Source organism: Mangifera indica, chromosome 15 (assembly GCF_011075055.1).
Source record: "Mangifera indica cultivar Alphonso chromosome 15, CATAS_Mindica_2.1, whole genome shotgun sequence".
NCBI classification, from domain to species: Eukaryota; Viridiplantae; Streptophyta; class Magnoliopsida; order Sapindales; family Anacardiaceae; genus Mangifera; species Mangifera indica.
Genome location: NC_058151.1, coordinates 14,590,712 through 14,616,834, shown reverse-complemented (window position 1 = coordinate 14,616,834; position 26,123 = coordinate 14,590,712). Strand labels below are relative to the sequence as shown.

General features: G+C 37.2%; 5 protein-coding genes across 9 annotated transcripts; 2 read left to right on the top strand and 3 right to left on the bottom strand.

Annotated features, from left to right (window-relative positions):
• Positions 1–657: 657 nt before the first annotated feature.
• On the bottom strand, positions 658–1,859 carry LOC123198284 (metalloendoproteinase 3-MMP-like). The gene has a single exon (XM_044612969.1). The coding sequence runs from the start codon at positions 1,722–1,724 to the stop codon at positions 795–797; it is 930 nt and encodes a 309-aa protein (XP_044468904.1). The 5' UTR covers positions 1,725–1,859; the 3' UTR covers positions 658–794.
• Positions 1,860–2,657: 798 nt separating this feature from the next.
• LOC123198283 (probable disease resistance protein At4g27220) lies at positions 2,658–9,030 on the bottom strand. Of its 2 annotated transcripts, none has more exons than XM_044612965.1 (5): positions 5,667–9,030; positions 5,130–5,600; positions 4,272–4,967; positions 3,344–4,177; positions 2,658–3,092 (listed from the first exon to the last, which is right to left on the bottom strand). In XM_044612965.1, exons 1-5 carry the CDS (start codon positions 8,613–8,615, stop codon positions 3,009–3,011), a joined length of 5,034 nt encoding a protein of 1,677 aa, XP_044468900.1. In that variant the 5' UTR covers positions 8,616–9,030; the 3' UTR covers positions 2,658–3,008. The 2 variants fall into 2 exon arrangements, with proteins under 2 accessions (XP_044468900.1, XP_044468901.1); XM_044612966.1 differs by having other exon boundaries at positions 2,658–3,089.
• Positions 9,031–10,199: 1,169 nt separating this feature from the next.
• LOC123198281 lies at positions 10,200–17,205 on the bottom strand. 4 transcript variants are annotated; one of them, XM_044612964.1, is made up of 2 exons: positions 15,900–17,205; positions 10,200–10,504 (listed from the first exon to the last, which is right to left on the bottom strand). In XM_044612964.1, exon 1 carries the CDS (start codon positions 16,882–16,884, stop codon positions 15,901–15,903), a length of 984 nt encoding a protein of 327 aa, XP_044468899.1. In that variant the 5' UTR covers positions 16,885–17,205; the 3' UTR covers positions 10,200–10,504; position 15,900. The 4 variants fall into 4 exon arrangements, with proteins under 4 accessions (XP_044468899.1, XP_044468898.1, XP_044468897.1 ...); XM_044612963.1 differs by having other exon boundaries at positions 10,200–10,496; XM_044612962.1 differs by lacking the exon at positions 10,200–10,504 and adding an exon at positions 10,528–10,820.
• A 1,346-nt stretch (positions 17,206–18,551) lies between these two features.
• On the top strand, positions 18,552–21,041 carry LOC123197391 (protein CREG1). Its single transcript, XM_044611667.1, has 6 exons — positions 18,552–18,791; positions 19,395–19,430; positions 19,824–20,025; positions 20,239–20,317; positions 20,427–20,544; positions 20,740–21,041. The coding sequence occupies exons 1-6, from the start codon at positions 18,616–18,618 to the stop codon at positions 20,774–20,776; spliced, it is 648 nt and encodes a 215-aa protein (XP_044467602.1). The 5' UTR covers positions 18,552–18,615; the 3' UTR covers positions 20,777–21,041.
• Positions 21,042–21,536: 495 nt separating this feature from the next.
• On the top strand, positions 21,537–25,736 carry LOC123197552 (CRM-domain containing factor CFM2, chloroplastic). Its single transcript, XM_044611869.1, is given in 16 exon segments — positions 21,537–22,001; positions 22,073–22,198; positions 22,535–22,773; positions 22,776–22,849; positions 22,944–22,991; positions 22,993–23,102; positions 23,262–23,444; positions 23,446–23,539; positions 23,754–23,813; positions 23,939–23,995; positions 24,103–24,241; positions 24,783–25,115; positions 25,264–25,355; positions 25,357–25,395; positions 25,492–25,632; positions 25,635–25,736. Coding segments are annotated over 16 exon segments (2,247 nt in total). The 5' UTR covers positions 21,537–21,585; the 3' UTR covers positions 25,731–25,736.
• The last annotated feature ends 387 nt before the right edge of the window (positions 25,737–26,123 follow it).

Below are 26,123 nucleotides of genomic sequence, written 5' to 3'. Positions count from 1 at the left end.
TTTAAGTGATCCTCAAATGATAAACAAAAAAATGAGCTGCTCCGTTTCCTCTGCAATTTATTCTGGTACTGCAATTCTCAGTTATTCCTCCAGTACTCTTCAAGCGTTATATGAAGTCCTAATGCTTTAAATGTCATAAAGATCATGCAACCCTTTACTCATTCCAGTAGCAGTACATGATCTAGCTCCTCAACTGAACCATGCCCAAGTGCAAGAAGATGCCCAATTTCATGCAGTCCAAGAGTCTACAAGTCAAATGCCCCCGCTGACCAATTCTCGTCTGCATCACAACGAAACCTCCCACCGGATGGGGGATATGCGTGAACCAGAGTTCCACCAGGGCTACCAAAAATGTTTCCATCTCCATGATCACCTAACCACTCTCAAAACTAATCTTGATGCCCGCTTTTCTGATGTTACGCCTGCGGGACAATGTGAAATGTGCATTTGTAGCCCATTTTGCGAAAGCTCGTTTAACAGGTTTCATGGCATCAGCTTGGGTCCCAAGAAATTAGGCCCCCAAGTTTGACCCCACGTTAAAAAGGAAAGATTTTTGGTCTAGGGTTGGGCATGCTTCTCCTAAATTCTAATCATTTGGTATCAAACTACGGAGAATGGTTGTATGATATATTTGTATATACCAACCAACTAACCAAATTGGAAATTTGGAATCCTTTAAAGATGAGGAAAAATTCCATTACAAAATTGTGTACACATGTTTGTCCTTCATTTATTTTGCGTCAACTTGAAGTAGCTATCCCTTACACAGAAGCAATAAATCAAATCATATTTATTCAAGCATTATACAAAGTCCTGATGCCTTGAATATCATCCTCATGCAAGCCCTTTGTCTCTCCAGCTGAGAAAGTAGGGAACATGATAGCTCCCTCAACAGAGCTATGATGGAGTCCCAGAAGATGCCCAATTTCATGCAGAGCAAGAGTCTCCAAGTCAAATGCCCCAGGTGATGCCCCCACGGACCAATTCTCTTCTGCATCATAATGAAACCTCCCATCGGTAGGGGCATATGCATGAGCAAGAGTTGCACCAGGACCATCAAAAGGATAACCATCTCCATGATCTCCACTTTCAAAACTAATCGTGATATCTGCTTCACTGATGTTCCTTGTCCAAGAGAAAGTGAAATGTGTGTTGGCAGCCCATGCTGCAAAGGCCCTTCCAACAGGCGTCACTGCATCAACTCTGGTCCCCGCAAGAAATGCATAAGAAAGATGATACTTGGTAGATGGCCACTTAGGATTTCCTCCAAAAAAAGTGAAGTGAGAGACAGTGTGGAAGTGGCTAGAGCCATGGTGGTCGACCCTTTTCTTGCCAGACTGCATTCTAGTTGAACCATTGACAATATCAGCCAACGCGCATCGAGACAAACTCATTTGGGACACAGTTTTGGCGTCCAAGACTCCAGTAATATTTAGGTTGTAATTAAGCTGGTAGGTTTTGAGAGCAGACTCTAATAATTCATCAAAATCATCATCATCTTGATTTGCAGAAGTATTGTTATAGTTCAAGTAACCAAACTTTTCCAAATACTTCTTGAGCTCTTGGATACCTTTGACCTTTTCACCTTTGTGACAACCTTGCAGATGGTTGAGGAACCCAAATGGTGATTGCCCATTGCCATGGGAATCTGCCAAAGCTGATTGAGAGAGGAGATAAAGGGCAATGAGGGAAAATGAGAAAAAACTAATAACTTTTGACGCCATTGTTGGAAATTGATGAGCAAGAGAAAATTAGCTCTTGTTAATTGTCTGTGTTGTATGGCGGATTTCAATGTGTATTTATAGAACTCACTGTTAACCGTGTGGCAGCAGGACCAGTCCTACTTTTACATAGTCTCCGGAGACTTGGGCAGCCTAAGAAGAACATAATTTGGTGAGCACCGGTATAAACGTTCGTTTTTATAATACAAGAGTTTGACCCTTATTTCATAACATTGAAGAATGGTCCAAGCAAAAGTTTGAATATTTGGGAATCAGGATCCCAATTAATTGTAGTAGTTGATTTAAGAAGCTTCTAATTCAGGTTTAATTATATATAATCTTTTTTAATACACAAATAGATACATATTTAATATATATTATTATACGATTTGATAATTTTAAATTAAAAATAAAATAACATTTAATTATATGATGACATATATAATATCTTGTTCGATAAAATAATACTTAATTATGTATTTATTTATCTATTTAAAATAGATATATATATATATCTTATTGGATAATTTATATTTTATAACAAAATCAATTTTCATTATTTTCTGTTGAATACTTTTCCTTGGTCGGCAAAGGTTCACAAAAAAAATGTCTTGAATAAAAGTGATTGGAATATTCAATTTCACACTAGCAAATACAATATGACCTTTGAACGTTTGAGTGATTAACATTTTTCCATACAGAGTTCTGCTCAAAATCATGTTTTCAGCTGAAAACATATTTCTATTGGAAAAAACATTATTTTTGTGATTTATGTATTTAGTTGATGAAGTGAACAAATGTTAATCATTCTAAATGTCATTTTTATGATCAGCACACCAACCAAATTGGAAATCATGAAGAAAGACTGAGAATTTTATTTTAAAATTGAATGATTTGCTTGACAACTTATTTTTTGGATGATCAACCCACAAATTATTTAGACAATATCCCCAAACCATCTGAGATGACCATACATATACAATATCTCTTTTATGCTTTGTTGGGATTTACTAGAATTGTTACAAGCCCTAAGCTACCAGATTCACAATCTCAATGAACATACAGCTAATATCACAACACAGAATTAACATATAAAATTGAAAGCAAAATCAACATAAAATCAAATGCCTTGCCTTAATTTCTCAACTCTTTTATGAAATAGCCAAAAAAATCACTCTGCCATTATACATTACAATGCATCATTTAGAACCACTGCAGATTGCCAAGAGCAGCACCTGAGATCATAGCCCTCAGTCCACCACCAGTGACTAAAATTGCAGAAGATGTTCAACTGGAAGTTGGCCATTCCATTTTTCTTTCGAGTGGAAATTCAGACAATTCCAAATATTCTAAGTTACGGATTTGAACCTGCTGACCAAAGAAGATTGTGTTAGTTATTACCCAATTGATGAAACAGACTGGCAGAAGCTAAGTAACAGAACTAAGTTCTTGTACAGAAACAAATATGGCCAGAGAATAATTTATGAACAAATCAAGATATCAGTCTGGCCTACCATGAGATTAATTCAACCAAAAGCAGGCAAGCTTAGTATGTGATTATTCTGTCAGTATAATTTTACTAAATGCTGAAACATCATGGAAAGCTGTAAATCAGATAGTACCATATCTGTAAATAAATGTTGGATGGTAGAATTGAGGTCATCCTTCCAAAAATATCCTTGATCCGTTTGTTTAATTAGCTGAACTCTCTTCAGCCTCGGCGTGCTCACAACTCTTTCGGAAAATGTCTTCAATTCTGGGCATTGTTTCATAATTACTTCTTCCAAACACGGGAACTGGAAGGCATAATCCGCAGAGCAAAAGCAAGAGAGGCGTGGTAGACAAGAAAGCTCCAAAATTTTCAACTGACAGAAAACAATCTCGTCCTCTGTGTTGCCTACCTCATTAGCTATTATCTCTGTCACTAAATTGCATTCACGTATCCTCAACGTTGTGAGTTGAACTAGAGTTTTGGCTGCAGAACATGCTAATATGTTTGCTAATCCATTGCAACACCATACATCCAGAGTGGTAAGATTTTTCAGAGATCCTGAGCATGGCAATAAGCATGTCAAATGATGACACCTCCAAACTTCCAGAGACTGAAGATTATGATCAACAAATGTAACCACTGCAGAATTTAGTTTCCATATTTGCCTTAAGTGGGGAAGAAGATCCAGCCTTAAGCTTCTTACTGGCATGAATTCCATATCATGTTTCTCCTTATTAACTCCTTCATATGGGAGTAACTCTTCAAAATTACTATTGTACAAAATCAGTTTCTCCAGACTGTAGAACTTTTGAAGGAAATCAAACGGAAATTCAGCTGATTCCTCATGAAAGCAAACCACATCAAGAACTTTAACTTTCGGGAACATCTTTACTGGGAAATGGCCAAGACTCATCAATTTAATGTCACAGCTGCTTAAAGACATTCTCTCCAAATTGGGAATGATCTGAAAGCCAATCAGTAAGACAATAAAAAAAAGATACATTGTTGTACGAATCTCATGCTAATTCCATTAAAATCTTAAATAAGAGACCTCATACCTTTTCAGGCAAAAACAAGGGTTGATGAATTGGGATTTGAGGTTGGCTCTTTCCATTTGAAGCAAATATCTGCATCTTATGACAATGAAAGACCAACAAACTTTTCAGCATTGGCCAATCTACAGTATGCAGCCCTGGAAAGAAGCTTTTAAGTTTTGGTAAGTTTTCAAGTAGCAGGAAGGTAAGTTGAGGAAACACAAATCTAGGTACACTTGCTACTTTCTCCTCAACAACGATTTCCTCCAACCCACAAGAGGTTATCTCCAGGTGTTTAAGTTGCATAAGAGTGGAAGCTACAGAAACTGGAAAGAGACTTTTCAGACTCCAACATTCAACAACACTTAATGTTTCTAGATTTTGAAAGGAAAGAAGTTGTTGCGGATTCTTATGCCATATGAGCCTTAATTTTGGTAGTTGATGTATTAGCAATTGTTTCAACTGCAAAGGTGATACAATGTTGAATCCTTGAACTTCAAAGACCTGTTCTACTGAAGCACAATTAGTGATTTTCAAATACTCAACACTTGATAGTCTGCTGAGAGTATAAGATGGAACAAGGGTCGTTAACGTTTCACAGAATTCAACTCTCACTACTTTCAGTTTGCAAAAGGAATCTCCATGGAGTTGTTTGTACCATATCATTTGCAAGTTATCCAAGTGAGAAAGTATCATTGTCTCCAAGTTAGGAAATGCAACCTGCAGTACATTTCAAAGGTGAAAAAGAGAAAGATATCAAAGTAGAATAGTTAAAAACATAAGTGTCTTGAGGACCCAATAGAAAATGAAAACACAAGAAAGAGACTTTGACATCTTACATAAAACAGAGATCCCATGAACAGAATGAGTTAAAATTTTTACCTTTTCATCAAAGAGGGGATGCATATCAGTAGGACGGTTCTCCGATAAGTCTACAAATGGGGAACTGGAGAAGAATGTCTTCAAATTGGGACAACTCTGAATGTGAAGTGCTTCCAAGGAAGGGAATTCAAGAAATTCTCCAGCCCCAAATCTCATGCATTTTGGCAGATCCTTGAGCTCCAAGTAGAATAGTTTAGGAAAAGTTATCTTAGTTATATCTTCTTCTCTTCCTAATCCTTCAGTTTTGATTACTGCTTCCATTGACATACAGTTGCGAATCTCAAGGTTGTGAAGTTGCATAAGATATTTAGCCATAGAAGTTGAAAACAGAAATTTGAGACTATTACATCCCTCCACAATCAAGCTTTTTAAAGTCTGGACGCAAGAAGAGAATAATAGAAGTTGATTGAGCCATATGTTTTTAATGTTAACTGTGGATAATGTCAAGTTCTCCAAGCTTGGAAGCATCACCTGCGCACAAACTTACAACTGTTTACCAAAAAAAATTGAAATAAACCAAATAAAATATAATCATACCTTTTCACTGAAAAGTGCCATAAAATCCTCTGGAATGATTTCTTCAGATCCCTTACACGAAGCAAATGATGTCTGAGATATCAAAGATGTCTTCAAGTTGAAGCCAAAACTTCTGAGTTGTGGTAGGAGTTGTAGTTTTAGTGACTGCAATTGAGTGAACTCAATCTTACTATTCCTTTGATTTTGTTCAACATGGTCTTCACTTTCTTCAGACAAAATCTCCTTCAGATTCTTGCAATCAATCACTTCGATTTCTTGAAGCTGCTGAAGGTTTTTCACCATAGAGAATGAAAAGATATGCTTCAGTCTATTACATTCTCGTACTTTGATTGTTTTTAATCTGCTAAAAGATTCCACCATAAGCTGGCCATGACATATTCTCTCCAAGCTGATTAAATTATGAAGAAACAATGTTTCCAGTATGGGAAATGCATTTATACATGCAGAATTCCATTCTATTGGATGAATAATATGAAGAATCTTTGGACAGTTTTGCACATGGAGATGCTTTAATTGTGGAAAACCATCTCTATCCAGTTCATAAAGAACATTCCTAACACCACTCATTTCATCAAGATAGAGGTCTTCAGTTGTCTTCAACAAAGTCCTAAACCCAGGCCCCAAATAATTACAATTGTTGAGCTTGAGTTTGAATGTTCTTGAAGTTTCGTATTTACCAGGCCAACTCCACTTCTCTCCCATGAATATTTTGTAACATTTCAACTTCTCGGAGAATATGTCCCATGGCACAGTCTGAGCATCCAGAATATGAATATATAAATTGGTTAGATGAGATAAATGCTTCAACTCATCAAGACTAGCATTGCTTCGTCCTGGATTATTGAGTCCTTTGACCTCCCATTGGACAAAGCTATTTCCCATATATAGTTCTTCTAATCGGGACAAGCTTGCTATAACATTTGGTGTGATGACTTTAAGCTTCGAACAATTGCTCAAATCTAACACCCTTAGCCGAGTCAACTGTCCAATTTCGGCAGGCAGCTTTTCCAAACTAGAATTCAAAAAGCTAAGAATCTCTAGTTTCTTCAACTCTGCAATTATGCTTACATCTATCAACAGGCAATTGTCCAGAAACAATGTTCGCAGGTTCGTTAGGCAACTGAGTGAGGAGGGCAGTGACAGAAGACAAACTCCAGTCAAGTCAAGAACTTTAAGTTTTTTCATCCCTTCAAAAAAGAGTTCTGGAATTTGTAGAGAGTGATCTTTCATAAACAACAAAAATAACTCAAGTTTCGGGCATTCTAACCTTTCAGGAAGCTCATAAATATCTCTATAAAGTAGAGATATAGCAATTGAATCTCTGGGGATATTCTCTTCCAGCAGCTCTTTCAATCCAGTGACATTTGGAATATTAAACATAAGTTTTTGTGAGGATGCAATTGACACAGCTACAGCAAAAGTAATGTCATGCATCTTAATCCAATCTGTAGAGTCACTGTCCAACAAACATGAAGTTTTGAGATAATCGATCAATGTATGGAACCTATTCCTTGCTTTTTCCAATGTATCAAAATCTCCAAACAAACCAGAACCGATACTGTATCCCAACAAATCATGAACATGTACACGATTACCTACCATACACAGACCACAAAGAAGAAATAATGATTTTGCTGCATCACTTCTCAATAATTTGTAACTTAACTCTATAGTAGAGTACAAAGTTTCATCCATATTTGGAACACATCTTGGATTAGATCTTCTTAACTGGTCCAAGGCATCTTTCCAAACAAAAAGACTCTTATTCTTCAATGCATTTGCAATTGTTATAATTGCAAGAGGTAGACCGGCACATTTTTTAATTATCTCAACTGAAATAGAATGGAAATCTGATATTTCTGTTGATAAGCCCACTATCCTCTCAAATAGATTCATTGCTTCTTTATTAGTCAAAGTTTCAACTAAAATCTTTCTCTGAGTATCCATCTCATTGCATAAAACATCGCAACTTCTAGATGTTAGCAATATTTTGCATCGCCTCTGATCCCCATTTACACCTTTCCACTCTTCATTTTTGTGGGAACTTTCCAAATCTTCATTTACTCCTTTCCACTGTTCTTTTTGGTAGGCGCCTCCTCTCTCATCATAACCGAAAGGGATTCCAATGGCATCTAAGTCAAGTTTTGCCCAAACATTATCCAATATTACAAGGACTCGTCCCTTCTCTTTCTTCAACCTACTATGTAATCGACCCGCTCTTCCAGACTCACTCTCCTCTTGAAATACAAGGCCCAATTGATCAGCAATTTCTCCTTGAATCTTTTTAGGGTCTGGAGATTCTGTTACCTCAACCATAATAACCACATCAAATAACTTATGTTCCTTGGCTTGCAAAGCTACCTTTTTAACCAAAGTCGTTTTGCCCACACCAGCCATCCCATACACCCCAATCATGTTAACGTCAGCATCCTTCAATGCCTCCAAAATTTCCTCCATAATTGGCATTCTGGAATCAAATGCCTCATAGCCTCTAACATATACAGAATTCATCCCTTGTAGTCGATATGAAACCCTACTAAAGTTACCTTTTGCTATGAGATCAACAACATCCTTTGTTGCTTTCACGGCTTTCTTATTGAATAGGTAACATGCCATCAAATTAGGAAACAACCCTTTGAAACACCTTTTCTTTTCTTTCTCTTCATTCTCAATGATGGATTTTTCTATTCTTTCACTGAACTCATTCACTTTAATCAACCACTGCTCCACATCTTTCTCAGTCTCTTCCCCTTGTTTTTTAGCATAATCAATAGAATGTTCCACCCTCTCTCTTGCACACGCCAAATTCTCAACTTGTTTCTTCAGGTCCTCAATGTAGCTCTTGTGTTTGAACACATAAGATATCTCCTGTCGAATTTGACCAAACATCGACTCTGCAACTTTTGATGCAACTCCAGAAACCACAGCAGTGCCCAGTTCAGTACCCATTTTCCTTTTCCTTTTTGTTCTATTTGAAAAAGCAAAACAAAGGAAATGAAAAGCAAACAAAGGGTGATAAACTTAGCAATGAAAAATTTAGAACCTAAGAAAAATAAATTTACAATAAATATGCGACTGCCTACTTGAACCTAACGCTACAAGCGTATAAGATGGGATAACAAAATAACAAAAACTTGTGGAAAAAAAAAAAAAATCTATACATATGGACAGCATCAAAAGTATAATAGCCTTATAATTTCTCACCAGCACTAAGCAAAGTTGATCAAGAATTAGAAGAGAAGTTGTAAGCAAAGAGCAATTTCTTCTCTCTTCTTTTCTTTAGCAACTATTAATGAGTATGAGCACTAATGATATGACTAGAATGTAATTATCAAGAGGAGAAAAATGTAGATTAGAATATTAGACTTTGAGCTTGAATCAAAGTAAAAGATACGTTTTTTTGGTTTCAACATCATCGTAACAAAAATGATATTTGCTCTCACAATGACAAATTTATTAGTTGGTCCTACACAAGACTTTCTGAGAAGTTAACGGGATTTACCCGGCACTGAAATGACATGACTCAATTGCTGTGGTTGGGTCAAGGTCTGAGTCTTTCCATTTCTTTGATCTTTAGCATCACATTCACACCTTCTGTTCTCCTCGTCAGTCCAAGTCTCTCTATTGCCAATGTCATTTGTTGATCACGCTGACTTTAATGTTTAGGAGAGTTTATTCAAATTCAAGCCTTCTGTTTCTTGTGTATGACTCGAGTATTCATGGTTGATATGATTACAAGTAAGAGAAATAAGAGATTTAATTCATTTTATGTCAGGTTGCAATAACAGAGACAGAATGAAATGGATCTTTTGCCTTAAATGTGTCCAGTAAAATGGTTAACTTTAATATATCATCAATTTTGAAACCAGACGGGATCAGTCGATATACAACTAGTCTAATCAGGACCTGGTTGTTAAACTAGGGGATTGTTTTTGTAAAGTTTTGCAAATTCGATTTGCCATTGCTGGGATTTAAAAAAAAATCCATTTAATAAGAAATATGTACAATTGAATATTGCTTTAAAGTCGATTTAAACAGTATTGAATAGGAAAAGACCTAAGCTAGCCCCTTGACAGGCCCAATTCAGTTCTGAAAGCATGGATCTCATCTTCTCTTTTTCCGGTCGTACCTTTTCAATTTCAATCTGTTGTTTCCATTTAATATGAATTTAATTTCCCAAAATTTCCTTTATTTAATGATCTTCTCTTAACAAACTAGCAAACAGAAAGTGTGCAAAAAAGCTGCATGCTGATGGATGAAGATGCTCTTCTGCCATAAATTCCAGTACAGCTCGAGCTTCAATGATTCTGTATTACCACATGTTTCACAGTGCCACTTAAAACACTTTCTGGTGTCTTTAATTTTGGGTGGAATAAATTCCTGGATAGAACGAGACTCCTGATGTAACCTCTGCCAATTTTTTTTTTTTTTCACTTACTAGCAAGGAATATTTCACTGCCTCACACGTGTCTAACACTACTACTTGGCGACATGGAAAGAGTATTAAAAATATATATATATATCAGAGGAAATTGAAATACTGGAAAAGATCCTGGAAACAATTGCAACAGTGAACCCTCCTTAAATGACAATCAGTATTCTCAGGAATTTGAGAAGAACTATGTAATACATACAAAACCTTAAGGAGAAATACAAGTTATCAAACAAGCCTCTGGCACTGACTCCATCTTTCCTGCTTGATCATGAATGATTTAAATGAAACTTTGAATAGTTTTCAACCTATGCACAATTTGTTCTGCAGTTTCTAGGGTTCATCACAGGTTTACTAGAGAGGAGCTCGTTGCATTATAACGTATCACTCCATGCACCCTGCACCTCTAGAAGCACAAATTACTTGCTGAGCTCAAATTTACCCTACATGGCCATGCTAAAAACAGAGATGTTCGGCACTTTCATCTTAAGCCCCTATTTATTGCAAGAAAATCCAATAAGTAGCTATGTAAACCTAAAGAAACCCTTAAAGAGCCTCAGTTCAGGGATCAATGCCAGATTTAAGGATTAATGTTAAACTTCTATCCGATAGCTCAAGTTATTGTGTTGAACTCATTCTTGCTTCAGTCTTTTTATCTTTTTGTCTGTATGGGTTACTTCAGAGAACACCGTTAACATACCTCACAACTCACTCCACCTACCCTGCACCTCTAAAAGCACAAATTGCTTGATTTTCTTGGTTAGCAAAACCAAAGAAATGCATGAATTCATAATAAAACAGATATATACCACCAAAAATACCTTATGGAAAGATAAATCACTAGACATATTACTTCCATTATCTAAACAAAACTCCCAACAGACATAAAAACTCACATCACATATGATATTAACTCATAATACATAATCACAAATTATGAAGACAACCTGATAGCGTATGTGTAGCCTATTAATTCAGTGTGATCATTGGTGAATCTAATGCCCGATGCATGCAACTAGAAAAAGTGATGATAAATGGGAAACACAACTAAGCAGAAAATCTGATCGGTGTGGCAACAATGCCGACAACAGTAAACCCCAGGGGTGATCAGCAGCATGAAAGAAGTTTTAGCCATACCTAACTACTCACAAGGAAGTTTCATAAGAGAATAATTTGTTTGCACTTAACTGCAACTTTTTTATCATTGAAAAGCAAAGGGAAACAAGAAAATTCATAAAATAAATGCATACATATGAACAACACTATTCTTAACCAAATGATGCCTCTAGGAAGAGCACCCATGGCCCCTGACAATTCCTTTCAGTTTTCATCTGAAAATATATAATCGTATTGTCAATTATTTTTAAGATACAGAACAGCCTGATTGATGATTTTCACTAAACTATAATTAACAGCTCAACATCAGCATCGAAATGAGAATTAAGCGCATAAACAAGGCACCAAGCCACCAAAGCACAATTTCAGTAAAATTAACATCAGAAGACAGTATCAAAGCGTAAAACAGGAAGCATGTTAGGACGAAGGTCTACATAAGAAATAGAGCTAACAAAAAAGGGAATGTTAGCAGCAACTCAAGTAAAGCCACGGGAGATCAACCAAATGGAGCAGAAGCAGCAGTCCAGTGCAACAAAGGATGAAGCAGCAAGCTTGCAGCATAAGCCAAAAAGTACCATAACAACTTTTGTAGCTGATGTGGCACTTCAAGAGCGGGAAAGCAATAGTGGAAGTCATGTTATAAAAGGGAGAAGGAAGAGAAAAAGGGAGGGAATTAAGAAGAAAGAGAACTAGAAGGAAGGGCCAACCTCTCGGGGTTTGGATGACTGCAGGGAGAGATTTTGGTTATGTACTTTTGTGCTGGGTTTTGATGGCATGTCAAATTGTATTAATATTATTGAACTGAATACTGTAGAAGATCAGTGGTATTCATGGCAATATTCTGAATTAATACAAATGATTAGAAGTTATTGTGTTGTTGATTCAATTAACTTGTTCATATACTGAATTACATAGTTGGTTGCGATTTCTGTTTGGAAAGATATTCTGCTGCTGGGACCGAGCTGTTTCTGGAGGTAGTTTCTGCTGAACTGGGTAGAGTTCTCCTGCATAGGGAAAATCAGGCCAACAGAAGACTCCAGGAAGCAGGCTGAGCAGACCAGGTACGTATCAATTGGTATCAGAGCACCGATTCTGAGGATGGAAAAAGTGGACATCGTAAAAAATGGTGGTCGATGGTGGATGGTCCGGCGACTAACTCAGTGGGAAATCCGACAACTGACGGCGAACGGAACTTGTCCTCGCTGTGAAGGCAAAGAGGACCTGAACCATGATTGTAAACGCAAATCATGGGCCATTCTTGTGGTGGAAGAAGGCGATCTGGATGATGAAGGCATCCTAATTGTATTTGACAGTGAAAAAAAGAGGAAAGAGGCTGAGATTGAGAATTTTGGCGAGAAAATAGTCGATTTGGGTGACGGAGAGAAGAAATCGGCAATATACAATGAAAAAGTGGACGATGCCAACGAGATCCAACTGCCGGAGTTCACTCTCTCACCTGGTTGCAGCGTTCCTTGGATGAAGATGCTGAATTCTGGAGAAGGAGGCGTCCATGAAGAAAGAAAGGGAGAAGAAAGAAGAGTTTGTAACCCTACCCGGCCCAATAACCCATTTACCCAGCCCAAACTTGACTCATTAAACCAAAATCCATCAGTATTAAACCTAGTTCAATACCCAACCCAATTTTTCATTAATCCCTCCACTAACCCAACCAAAATATATGACCCAGGCCCAAATAACCCTTTAACATTTACCCACCCCATTTCCAATCACTTATCAACAAGGCCAACACCTATTTCATATCTAAAAAACCACATTTCAGCCCAAAATCTTATTTTACAGAAACCTCAATCAACAACCCTACTGCAACTGCCTTTATATAAGTATTTCACCAGTTCGACTCGCTTGCAACTCACGGAATCACTCATTTCACAAACACTCTTTCGAAACTTTGCGATCATGCACAAGCTCACCAAGCGTTCGGCTTCAACTGTTCTGTGCCACAGAAGTGCGCGCTACCTTCGAAGTGCAACTGTCGCACCTATTAGCGGCAGCAGTCAACCCGGGGACTCGGTATTAGAGAGTGATACCAAACTCAGATGGTATTCAGTGTTAACAGCTAGGCAATCGGGTACTATCTGTTATTCGACTGAATTAAATTTGAAAAAGAATGGTTTGTTTTTGGGCAGCCGATATGAGTCAACTGCAACAGCATCTGACACATCATCCTCACCTCCACCTGAGAAATACGAATATCAAGCAGAGGTTAGTCGACTCATAGACCTTATTGTTAATAGCTTGTACAGTAACAAAGAAGTGTTCCTGCGTGAGCTTATTAGCAATGCAAGTGATGCTGTGGACAAGCTGCGGTTTCTTTCTGTTACTAAGCCTGAGCTTTTGAAAGAAGCTGTTGACCTTGATATTCGTATCCAAACTGATACAGATAATGGGCATTACCGACCGACAGATGACAGGCGTGATAGCTTTTTATCTTTTCTCAAAGAAAATAGAGTGAACATTGTTAAAATTGAAATTCATAGGAATAGCGAAAATTATTCGGATAGCTATAGTGCTGGAAAATCTGTCAAAGTTGAGACTGCAAATGAAGTGTTCACAAACTTTGAGTCTCCTGAGCTTGAAAAGGTAAAGGAAATAGAGGTAAGTGCCGTTGAAGAAACTGACGAAGAGAAAGAGGCCAAATCAAAGAAGAAGAAAATTAAAGGGATACCTCATGAAGGGAATGAGGCTCACGAAGGAAATGGAGGCCATAAAGGAAATGGGACAGATGATGCATTGCCACTACCTCCACTAGTAATTCCACCAGATTTCACTCCAACAAAGGTGGAACCTGAACCATTTAAGAAAAAGGTGGTGAGGCTTCCAATATCGAAGCGTGGCCTTGGATCTAAAGGGCAAAAGATTGTTGTGCTTACAACTCACTTCAAAGTTAATGTTACCAATGTTAATGGTCACTTCTTCCATTATAGTGTTTCCCTCTCATATGAGGAGGGTCGTCCTGTTGATGGCAAGGGTAATGGAAGACGAGTAATTGACAGAGTGCAAGAGACCTATGATAATGAGTTAGCTGGAGAGGACTTTGCATACGATGCGGAGAAGAGTTTATTTACTGTTGGTCCCCTTCCCCGCAATAAGCTAGAGTTTACTGTTGTGCTTGAGGAAATTTCATCCAGCAGAAACAATGGAAATGGAAGTCTTGATGGGTGCGAGAGCCTTAGTGCGAATGATCGAAAGAGAGTACGTCGCCCTTGTCGCTCCAAAACTTGCAAAGTGGAAGGTCGTGTGTTGTCCGCCCCAAGACTTTTTCCCCAATCGCACCTTGAGGACAAGGTGCCTCTGGATGGGCGGGGCAATGTTAGGACGAAGGTCTACATAAGAAATAAAGCTAACAAAAAAGGGAATGTTAGCAGCAACTCAAGTAAAGCCACGGGAGATCAACCAAATGGAGCAGAAGCAGCAGTCCAGTGCAACAAAGGATGAAGCAGCAAGCTTGCAGCATAAGCCAAAAAGTACCATAACAACTTCTGTAGCTGATGTGGCACTTCAAGAGCGGGAAAGCAATAGTGGAAGTCATGTTATAAAAGGGAGAAGGAAGAGAAAAAGGGAGGGAATTAAGAAGAAAGAGAACTAGAAGGAAGGGCCAACCTCTCGGGGTTTGGATGACTGCAGGGAGAGATTTTGGTTATGTACTTTTGTGCTGGGTTTTGATGGCATGTCAAATTGTATTAATATTATTGAACTGAATACTGTAGAAGATCAGTGGTATTCATGGCAATATTCTGAATTAATACAAATGATTAGAAGTTATTGTGTTGTTGATTCAATTAACTTGTTCATATACTGAATTACATAGTTGGTTGCGATTTCTGTTTGGAAAGATATTCTGCTGCTGGGACCGAGCTGTTTCTGGAGGTAGTTTCTGCTGAACTGGGTAGAGTTCTCCTGCATAGGGAAAATCAGGCCAACAGAAGACTCCAGGAAGCAGGCTGAGCAGACCAGGTACGTATCAATATGGGAGATCTCCGGCGTCTCGAATGACCGGAAAATGGGAGGTTCCGAATTCCTCGAACTATTCGATTTATCTTGTAATATTTTTAGTAATGAAATATTTTAGTTATTATGTATTTTGTGTTTTGATTGAATAAATGCTGGGTTCCTAACAAATGGTATCAGAGCGCGTTCGATCCAACGGAGAAGATAGATGATGGTCGGAAAAGTGATGAGTCGCCGGAAAATGTTCATGGAGGCTGACTTGAAGAAAAATCATCACAGGAAGAAATAAGTTCGAAAGCGCAAAATGAGAAGAAGAGGAAAACCAAAATAGAAGAAGAAGAAGAAGAGAAGAAAATATTAGGGTTTGGGTTTGAAGGCAGCCACCTTTGGCTGATTTAGGGAGGTCTCCGGCGCCTCGAATGGCCGGAAAATGGGAGATCTCCGGCGTCTCGAATGACCGGAAAATGGGAGGTTCCGAATTCCTCGAACTATTCGGTTTATCTTGTAATATTTTTAGTAATGAAATATTTTAGTTATTATGTATTTTGTGTTTTGATTGAATAAATGCTGGGTTCCTAACAAAGCAAATCAACATAACAACAAACACTTTGTCCCAATTTCTCAACGCTTTTATACAAAGTCAACGACATCATAAAAGAATAGAGTTTACAATGATCTATTAATCAGTCAAAACAGTATTGAATCTAATCATTTACCTCACTCATGCGAACCATGACCATTCTCAAGACCATTTACACCTACTTCGACCTTTGGCTTTGCGACATTCTCCTCTTCTCTTATGTCATCCTCATCAGAATCCAATGTGAAATTACTCACAACCTCCATAGGCTGCATTTCAGCTCCAAGCGGCCTATATTTTATAAAGTCACCATTACCACGAATTCCGTTCCTTTTTGCCGTCACTGAATAAAACCCCACAACCAAAGCCACAAGCAACGCAAGATGGCAGTTAAACTGAAGTGTAGCTATAGCTCTAGCTCTATGATAATCTTCATGACTCTTACACCTTATAGTATAATTCCCTCTACTCTTTTCATGCAAAGAGCATCCATGAGCAATCAAGTTAGTGTAAAAAGACAACCCCATTTGCAGAAACCACATTCCTTGCAAAATCAGCCCAACCCCACGACCCAATCTTGCAAAATTTGATCCTGAACTCATCGATCTCAAGCCAAGAACAGTTGAAATCACACATCCTAAAATCGGTACAAGCAAGAGATCAAAATAGCGATTCTCAATCCCGCTTGTGTCCTTCCTTTGCAAATAATACAACAAAAACTCCTCCACAAAAGCAAAGAGAAGAACCAAATCAAGAACCGAAGAAGGCAAGGACAAAGAACTTCTATAACTCATCAACAAACCAAGAACCGAATAAAGAAAAAACAAAGACACAACAGCCAGAACTGGTAATTGAAGGGCTGAACCAATTCTGTCACTCAAATTCACAGCATTCAACACGGAAACCAAAGAGTTCAACACAAACAGAGACGAAAAAACACAAACAACGATGAAACTCAAAACAGATGAGTAAAGGTCTTTCCTTTCTTTATCTGTGTCAGAAAGTTGAGATTTTGATGGATCGGAGAGCTGACTTCTAGATGGGTTTACAGAGGAAAGAGATTCCCATACACCGATCAGAATGAAGCCACTGCCGGCAGCGGTAAAGGTGAGAAGCCCCATGATTAACTTTGGAGAATCTGATAGAAGACAGATCTAGATTTGGAGAAGTTCAGAGTTGGTTGAGAGATGGAACTTGGTGTTCTGAGAATACAATATTGCGGTGATTAGAAGTCATGATGATGTTTCAAAGTCAAAGAAGATGAAGTATTCCAGTGCATTAGACCTTTTTGTTTGGTTTTGATTCTTTTAGCAATTGACATGTGAGATGTCACTGTTTGTTTCCTTTGTTAGATCTTCCTGTGCTGGCGGGCCTGTCTAGAAGGATTTGCGAGCTTCATTACACATATGACCGAATTACAAGAAAGTTTCCTGTAGAATATATCACATGCTATATTTAATCTAAAACATAGGGTAGGAGATTGGACAAGCACACTATCTTCTAGGAATTTCTGGCAGAGGGTGGCAATGCGCATATGAGTCGTAAAAGATCAGGAAATAAAACGCTTTTACAAAAAAAGTGATTTACATTATTCCATTCACAGTTTGGTCTTAAAATTTATAATCGATTCATTTCAAAAATCATAGTTTTCACATAAAACCCAACTTCTTTAGGTGATAAGAATCAAGTTCAGAAAGTTGAATTATCATATCATTTTTAATTAACAATTTTTTGAAAAATAATGATTTATATGTTAAAATTGGCATCAACACCCCCTTGGCTTATTTCACTTTTATCATATTATTTCTTACAAAGGACTTTTATGGGTTTGAATTTGGATTGTTGACAGTCCTAATATATTTGAGTTTAGATAAGTGATGATTTTAATAGATTTGAGTTTGAATTTGAATGAATAACAATTATAATAAAGAGAGTTTCCAAACTTATATAGTAAAGATTGGATTATATATTTCTAAATTTATAAAATCATCAAACTATTATTTTTTAATGGTGGAAGTATGATTATAAAATGGTTCTTTTGATATTTTTTTCTAAATTTTTAGATTATAAAAAAACTAGTTCTCCTTTATGAATTGAAGGCTTTTTTAAGCTAGGTTTTGGGGAAAATAACTCAGTCTTCTGAAAATATGTGATTATGTCTTGTTTTCTGTAAGTCTCTCATTCTCAGACCCAAATGCTATTTTTTTTTTTTAAGCAAATGTCATTCATCGTAGTCACATATTTTCCCATTTTGAGGGTCAGCAATGCGTCGGGATGGATGGTCTATGAGAGCATATGTGAGATCCACCTTCAGCCCCATACAAAGTGGAGAACTGATAATAAAACAAGCCTCTGGCTCACAAAGTGGTACCGAAAGTTTCTGGTTTTGTTGCAACCCAATACACCAAATCTGCCAACAAAACTACTTTCAAGCTTGTACCTTTGTACATAATCAGCAGAAAACCAGTCTCTATTCCTCAAATGTACCACCGCCAAAAAGCCCACAGAAACATTCTTATAGTGTACTCAACCTCACACAACAAAAACTCACCTTTAAACAATAAGTTGTCTTTTCCTTTTCAAAGAGAAACTTGCCAAAGGAGACAACCGCCAACCGATGGCTTGCTGTACATCCAATCTAAATAGTAAATATAGATTGAATAGAACGAAATCCCTTTCTTCCATAAACACCCTATATTTTGCATTTTATTTAAGGGTAGTTTTGTCATTCTTCAAACTTTTGGGATTCACTGATATCCCTTGGCAGATATCCACAAAGTTGTGTTATAAAAAGAGATCGAAAATACAATTGACGTTCATCTTTCCTATCGACTTTGTAACTCTGCAAAAACATGGCATTGAAAACCCTTGTTAACAGGTTCAAAGTTTTGTTTTTCTTGTTTTTTGTTGTGCGCTTCCATAATTCTGTGCAGGGTCGATTGCTGAGTTCAGAGTCAAAACCTCACAGAAATGATGCAGCTGCATATGCTCGTTGGTTGGTCTCCCAAAATTCTTGGGGCGTCTTAAAGTAAAATCTCAATCTTTCATCTTTAACTTGTTTATTCATTAGCTTGTGTAATCAAACCTTTTTTTGTGTTTACTTCTGCTTGTCTTGATTATAGAAATTTTGGGTAGAGATTGGATAATAGGATGCGTTGGCTTCTTATTGGTTGAAGATTATATATATATATATATATATATATATATATATATATATATATATATATATATATATATATATATATTGTCTTTTTAGTGTTTACTTGAGAAAAAATTTAATGGGCGAAAATCGAAGGTTTTATGTTTCTGCTTGTTCTTGTGTTTACTGCAAAGTGATAATAACGGGCGGAAGTAAAAAACTTGCCGGTAAAGTAAGGGCCTTTTGCTGTTCCAGTAGATGGATGTTTAATTTTTTTTTCTTTTGATTTTTGAAAATGTTGCTGATTTCTTCTGTTTTGGGGATATATTGACTTCTAAGTGAACATTTTAAACATTTGAATTTAGATTACCTTTGTTGTTGGCATCTTTTTTATCATATTACCATGAAATTTGTGGAAAATTTTATGTTAAGTATCTATTGTTGGAGTTTTAAGCATGCTTGCTTTTTTTTTTTTTTTTTTTAAATTTGCAGTACTATATCGAGTGAGCTGGGAGGAGCACCCTTTGGGTAAGTTGTTTCTAATTTTTTTTAATGACAATGATAACAGTTATTATACGGTATCAGTCTATGTATATGTGAACTGAAGAGGCATGAACTGTTATGATTCACTCTGGTTTAAGTTGTATGTAATTTGAGCTTGTAATTGCATAAAATAAAGATTAGAAGCCACATTGAGAAACCTCTTGCAAACATTCACACTTGAAACACAGTTGACACTCACACACCTGCATGTGCTCACATATGGTATGAGCATACGCATGCTTATACCAGATTTAAGTAAAGCTGGATTTTCTTCTATGCTTATTCATGATATGATGACTCACATTAAAGCAATATGTTTTTCTTTTCCACTTGCATTTAAACTCACTTTCTGATTGTGTTATGAAATTCTCAATGCAGGAATGTTGTTTCTTTTAGTGATGGACTGCCTAATGAAGGTAGTGGTATCCCATACTTCTATTTGACAACTCTTGATCCTACTGCTAGTAATGCATTAAAGGACCAGAGGTCTTCACTAACAATTAGTGAGTACCCTCTTGGAACTTGTGGCAAAAGAGACCCTGAGAATCCTGCTTGTGCAAAAATTACACTCACAGGAAAGGTGCGTTGCAAGCTAAATATATCTATTTGTTATTTATATGTGGCCACAGAATTTGTGGCTTATCATGTGTTTTCTACTTTTCAGTTTCGGACATAGCTTCTTCCATTAGATGTAGGAATGCTTTTATAATGTGTAAAACTTGTACAGCAATTTCTTTTTCTCCCTTCCAATTAGGACTAAGGTGGATTAACTCTGCGTCTTATGGTTTGTTAGTTGGTGGTTCTTGACAATAAGTCTGAAGAAGCAGAATTGGCCAAAAGCGTCTTGTTCTCTAAGCATCCTGAGATGAAGGGTAATTACCTGCAAATTTATTTATATGGAGGCTAGCAGCAGAAAATCCAGCTGCAATTTATTCCTTCCTATATTAACAAATTTCTATTTTCTTTTTCCTTGCTTGATAGGCTGGCCTAAGGACCACAACTTCTGGTTCTTCAAGTTAGAGATTGAAGATATATTTATGATTAACTGGTTTGGCGGGCCTAAGCCTCTAACAGTGGATGAGTACTTGCATTATAAATCGTAAGTAATGAAGGTGTAACACTGTATGTACTCGTGATCAGATAGCAGAAATAAGCACCTCATGATAGAAACATGCTTTCTGTATCACAGATCAAGTAGTGGAATGAATACAAAAATTTCATATCTCAAGTTTATACTTTTTACGTCTTTGCTGATGCATTTTCCCCCATACATGGGGTCTCTTTCATTTTACAGGAACAACCTTGCCTTCGAACTGTTGGATACCATCTAAATCCCCATTCCTATACAAATAATGTTGCATGTACAAACAAATTGCACAAACTTATTTATGCAACTGATGTAGTAATATTTGATTGAGTGATTTTGAAGGGAGAGAAAGTAAACAATCACGTTATAAAATCACATGTTGCTACCTCAGTTTGTACAATTTATTTGTACGTATAGTTTTATTCTTCCTATACACGCTTGTGTTGGATGCAAATGCAAAGTGATTGTGACATGATTTATATGTAAATAAACCTGCAGCTATTGATGTACATTGCTTTGTTTTCAACTTATTATACCCTCCATTGTATTCTCTGATATAATGATCAGAGAAATAAACTGATGCTGGTTGTTTAATAGTCTGAAATGTACATGTTATTCTTAATTGTAAATTGCCTGGAATTTGTTTCCTTATGGTCCAATTATTAAGATAGACTCTCAATGAGAAAAAATTTTTACCTTTCCAGAAGAATATGCACATGTTCATACATGCAATTTCCGGAAGTTGCCTGTCCAAACATTAGAACCCAAGTTTCCAGCCAAAGAATAGCATAATAATACGTATATAAGCATTTTAGGAAACTCGACAAGCCATTTGGATTAAAATTAAAAGGTAAAAAACTATACTTTATTAAGCGTAATTTGTTTCTTAATTCCCCAAAATGTAAGAGGGTGAAGATATTATCCTCTAGATCAGGGGCAGATGTGATCTGAGTTGGATTGAGCATAGATCAGTGTTTGCGCAAATCAAGTTGAGTTCAAATTAAAGAAATTTTAGTTCAAGCTTGCCTTGAGCTTGACATCTCACTGGTGTTGATGCATCCTGATGCTTTACCTGATCCACATGTGGATAGTGGAGAACTTGATACAATGATTAGCTGCTCTTCTGACAGTGATGGAAGCAGTGATGCAAAACCTTGTGGACAAAGTAAGATGGCCTTGATCCATGGTGTCGGTTTTCCTGATAAAGTAAGATTTCAATGGCCAGGTGAGGAAGTAGTTGTCAAAGAAGATTGTTTGTTAAATGGCCTTTATCCATGGTATTATGGCAGGCTGGGGTATGACCCTGAACCTGTTGATGCTGATCTTCTTCTACCTGCCATAATAACTGGTTACGGGAGACCCTGCCACCTGCTTCCTAATGGTGTGCAGCCAATACTCAGAAATGATGAAATGACCACATTAAGAAGACTTGGCAAGTCCCCCCTTGCCTGCCATTTTACATTGGGTAAGTTCAAAGTCATTTTTAGTTTTGTCTATAGCTCTGGACAACATCTCTCTTTTTCCTCTTTATAACAAGTAGAAATAGGATACTTCAGGGATTGGCTGCTGCTACAATAAAGCTCTGGGGAAAATGTGAGATTGCCAAGATTGCAATCAAGAGAAGAGTACAGAACACGAACAGTGAGTTGATGGCTGAAGAGTTAAAAGAGTTAGTGATCGTTTTGTCTGGGCACTTAGAATTTTAACTTTCATGTTGTTTTAAGTAAATTAAAATTGTTATTCTATTTTCACGCTTAGATGTTGAAGTTCTTTATTTGTATGAGATGAGATTACTATCTCAGTTTTGGAAACGGTGTGTTCATCTTCTAATTTTTATGGAAGTCATTATATATTTGCAATGTTCTTGTCCCTACTTTCTTAAGAACTTAACTCGATAGCTCTTGAAACCGTTTGTTGAATTACTATTCATGATTAGAAGTCTTCACGGCCATTTATTAAATATATGTGTATATATATATATATATATATATTCTTTGTTTCCGTGGCTGACTGGAGGAAGTCTGCTTTCCCGGGATAAAGACTTTATTATCCTCTATAGAGGAAAGGATTTCTTGCCGGTTGCTGTTTCCTCTGCAATTGAAGAACGAAGAAAACATTGTGTTCTGTGTGAGAAACAGAAAGCTGCACAAGAGCTTAAACTTGGGAGTGTACAGGTTGACTCTGGAGATAATATAGAGTCCGATTCTGATATTCAATATAATGATATAGATGAACGAAAAATATTGCAGTGTCAGAACAAAAGAAGCAAAGGTCTGCTGGGGAAGCTTTTAAGAGCAATAGCATAAAGTTGTCAATGGTATTTTTTTAAAATAAGCTGGTACTGGTAGAGTTTGTTTCACTTCTTGTTGATGTTTAATTCTTGTAGACGTGTAATATTTTTTCTTCTATAGGCATTTGAAAGGAAAGCAAAGGCAGAGAGGCTTTTAGCTGAGCTGGAGAAAAAAGGAAATCTCACAACCTGAATTAGATAAGGAGGGTACAACTGAAGAAGAAAGAAATATGCTAAGAAAGGTTGGCTTAAGAATGCCAGCTTTCCTACTAATGGGTGAGTTATGCCATCCAGCATGAGATTTGAACCCTGATCAGCGGATTTGTTATTTTTCCTCCTAGCCCAGTGAGTATGTTCAAGGGTTTTAGAAGATCCACAAACATTGGGCTCCTTTAGAAGTAGGCCTTCATGCACAACTTTCCTTCGTGTGTTTATGTAGACGAGGGGTTTTTGATGGAACAGTTGAAAACATGCATCTCCACTGGAAATTTAGGGAAGTTGTGAAGATAATATTGAAGCAGCAAAGTATTAATGCTGTTCATCAAGAAGCAAGAACCTTAGAAGCAGAAAGTAGTGGTTTTTTAGTGGCAGTTGAGAGAGCAAGGGTCATTCTATGTATCAGAGAAAAAATTATCAAGGCCTGCATCTTTGGGGCCTAAGACGCTGCTGACTAAAAGACAAGCATTGAGACGTTCTGTAGAAGCTCAGCGTCCTGAGGTAAATTGGGAGCTTGTATGCAGGCATACCCACAGGCACACTAATGGCTACTCTGGCTTTAAACCACATTGTTGCTGATTCTTTTATCTCAGTTTAGGCTTGTCATCTTAGAGAAATCTTTTCTTTTTCTTTATAATTATTGCTGATTCTTTTATAAAAGTTGATCTATAGTAATGTGTACCTCAGCTTCTTATTTCGTGCTCCGATTATGCAGTCTTTGAAGTTACAAGTTCAGGAACTAACCAGAAACGTAAACAATTTGAGAAATCAGTTGGTAGGCCATTTCATGTTTTTTGTATCTTGTTGGATCAGCAATCTTCATAAAATTTTCCTCTTTAAATCAAGCTTTTATTTACCCAATCAAATGGAAATAAGTTATTTAGAACTGATTTGACACAGGTTAAAGACAAGGAAGCAAATACCATGCAACCAGTTGATAAATCAAGATTACCGCTAGTGAGCTGCCTTGCTTTCTTTTTTTTTTTTTTTTAATTTCTCTGCCCTTTTCACTCGATTAGCTTTTTCATTCTGCTGCAAAATCACTAAAATCTACCTTAATGTAGTTTCAAGATTGGATGGATAATATGCAGTCTGCTAATGTAAGATCAGATTTTGAACTCAAATTCAGTGATAACTCCCAATCTGTAATTCCTATTCCATATGAAGTGAATGTAGAGGTAGGATGCATTTTGGTCTTGGAAAGTAACTTGGGTTAAATGATGCTCTCTCATTTCGGCTTAATAAATGCAGAGCATTCAAATATGTCCATCTTGAACCCTTTGAAGATAATGTGGATGTCTATGAATCTTATGCCCAAATGATATTTGGTGTGACTGCTTAAGGCTAGGGAGAATCATGGAGCTGATTCAAATTTCATAAAATCAAATAGTCCTGAGGATGTTACAGTAGTCAGTCTACACTCAACAGGATAAACTGATTGATTTATCTTCAACAAATAATGGGATGGAGACGCATAAAACTGAAATTAAGTCATCATCTTTACCTTTAAAGAAATGTAACCCCGGAAAGTGGAACTGCCGACTCCACTTTGTGCCCTGATAATTCTCTGGTAATAGCTAGAATTCTTTCTATGTATTTTACATCTTCAGATACTGATCTGGTGTAGTATCTGGATCTCAGCAAGGAGTGGGCCATTCTGCTGCTGTTAATTATGATAATTGTTCATCCAGATCATCCAGACCTTAGCAAGAAGGAATGGTCTATTCTACTATTGTTAATGCAGAGGGTCTTTCACCCGTCTCATCTGGATCTCAGCAAGAAGTAAATAGTACTTCTGCTGTTTTCAATGCGAAGTATTGTTTATCTACCTCGTCTGGATCTCAGCAAGAAGGAATTGGCAGTACGTTTGTTAATGCTGAGAACTGTTCATCAGTTACTGAGCCAATAGAGTCATCACTTAAATCAGGCATAAATCGATCAGAATTATCAGTTCTGGCTATTTCTGAAAATGGGTGGAATGAGATGCCTTCTAGAGTTGTAAACCTTTCCAATAGCGATAGGCTTCTGCTACGGAAGCAGGCTCTAAAATTAAGAAATGCCCAGCGCTTGCTGTTGGTGATTTCTGTACTCCCTTATATGGTCATGCTTTGACCTTTATTACTACTTTCATGGAGACTGTTGCTGGCATCCCATTTACTTTGCAATGAACTGTAATCACGGAAACTCACATTTATTATATTTCTGTTATTGATTTAACTTACCATGGAAAAGCAACATTGTCATTGGTGTTGCAAAAGCCATAAAAGAACACTGTTGAAAGCATCCTCTTGCTATAGTAAACGTCAAAGGCAGAGCCAAAAGGGACTTCAGTCCAGGAAGTGGTAGCCAGGCTGCAGGTGTGCACTCCTGAATTTAAGCTTAATTTATGCCTACGTAATATATTTTGAAAAAGCTGTAATGACTTGACTTCCTCTTCAATCTCACTCTCACAGGAAGCAAGAGGTGCAGTTTTAGTTTCTCGGGAGCCTAGTAGAGTCGTATTGTATAGAGGCTGGGGTGCAGAAGGTAAACCTAGCCGCGGGAGTAAGAAGAATGCTAGAGATAAGAAATCAATTAGCAGAAAGGTTGACCTAAACCTGTTTTGTCTCCAGAGCTTCTTGCAGCTATCAGACTTGAATGTGGATTGCAAGATCAGCAAGAGCATGAAGCTACTTCAGAGGCTGGACTATAAACTTGCACCATAGGTATTTGCTGCAATCATTCATGTCATGGCCATTAAATATGACACAAAAGGATTGATTTTGCAGAATATTTCTATGAACCAGATAGTTCTGGCATTTGCATTCACAAGCCACAACTGCAGCAATGTTGTCCTGAGAGAATCCGCCTCCGGTGCAGAAGTGACCAGGCATGAGTTATTCTTCAAGAGGTCATCTTAGGCCCTGAATGCTATCTGTCAAGACACTCAAGATCCTCTCCTCTCTGCATACATTCTTCTGATATTTTCTTCGAGAGCAAACCGATGGTGAGGTACCATCTTCAAAGGAGTTGGTGATAGGGTGCTCCAAAGAACTAGAATTCTTAATGCTATACCAAATATCAGCCTGTTTTGATCATAACATTT

Coding starts and splice junctions, on each gene's coding strand:
- LOC123197391 (XM_044611667.1), top strand. CDS start 18,616: ATGGCATTGAAAACCCTTGTTAACAGGTTCAAAGTTTTGTTTTTCTTG. Junction 18,792..19,394: donor AATTCTTGGGGCGTCTTAAA/GTAAAATCTCAA, acceptor TTAAATTTGCAG/TACTATATCGAGTGAGCTGG. Junction 20,318..20,426: donor TAAGCATCCTGAGATGAAGG/GTAATTACCTGC, acceptor CTTGCTTGATAG/GCTGGCCTAAGGACCACAAC.
- LOC123198281 (XM_044612964.1), bottom strand. CDS start 16,884: ATGGGGCTTCTCACCTTTACCGCTGCCGGCAGTGGCTTCATTCTGATC.
- LOC123198284 (XM_044612969.1), bottom strand. CDS start 1,724: ATGGCGTCAAAAGTTATTAGTTTTTTCTCATTTTCCCTCATTGCCCTT.
- LOC123198283 (XM_044612965.1), bottom strand. CDS start 8,615: ATGGGTACTGAACTGGGCACTGCTGTGGTTTCTGGAGTTGCATCAAAA. Junction 5,601..5,666: donor TGGCACTTTTCAGTGAAAAG/GTATGATTATAT, acceptor GTTTGTGCGCAG/GTGATGCTTCCAAGCTTGGA. Junction 4,178..4,271: donor CCTTGTTTTTGCCTGAAAAG/GTATGAGGTCTC, acceptor ATTGGCTTTCAG/ATCATTCCCAATTTGGAGAG.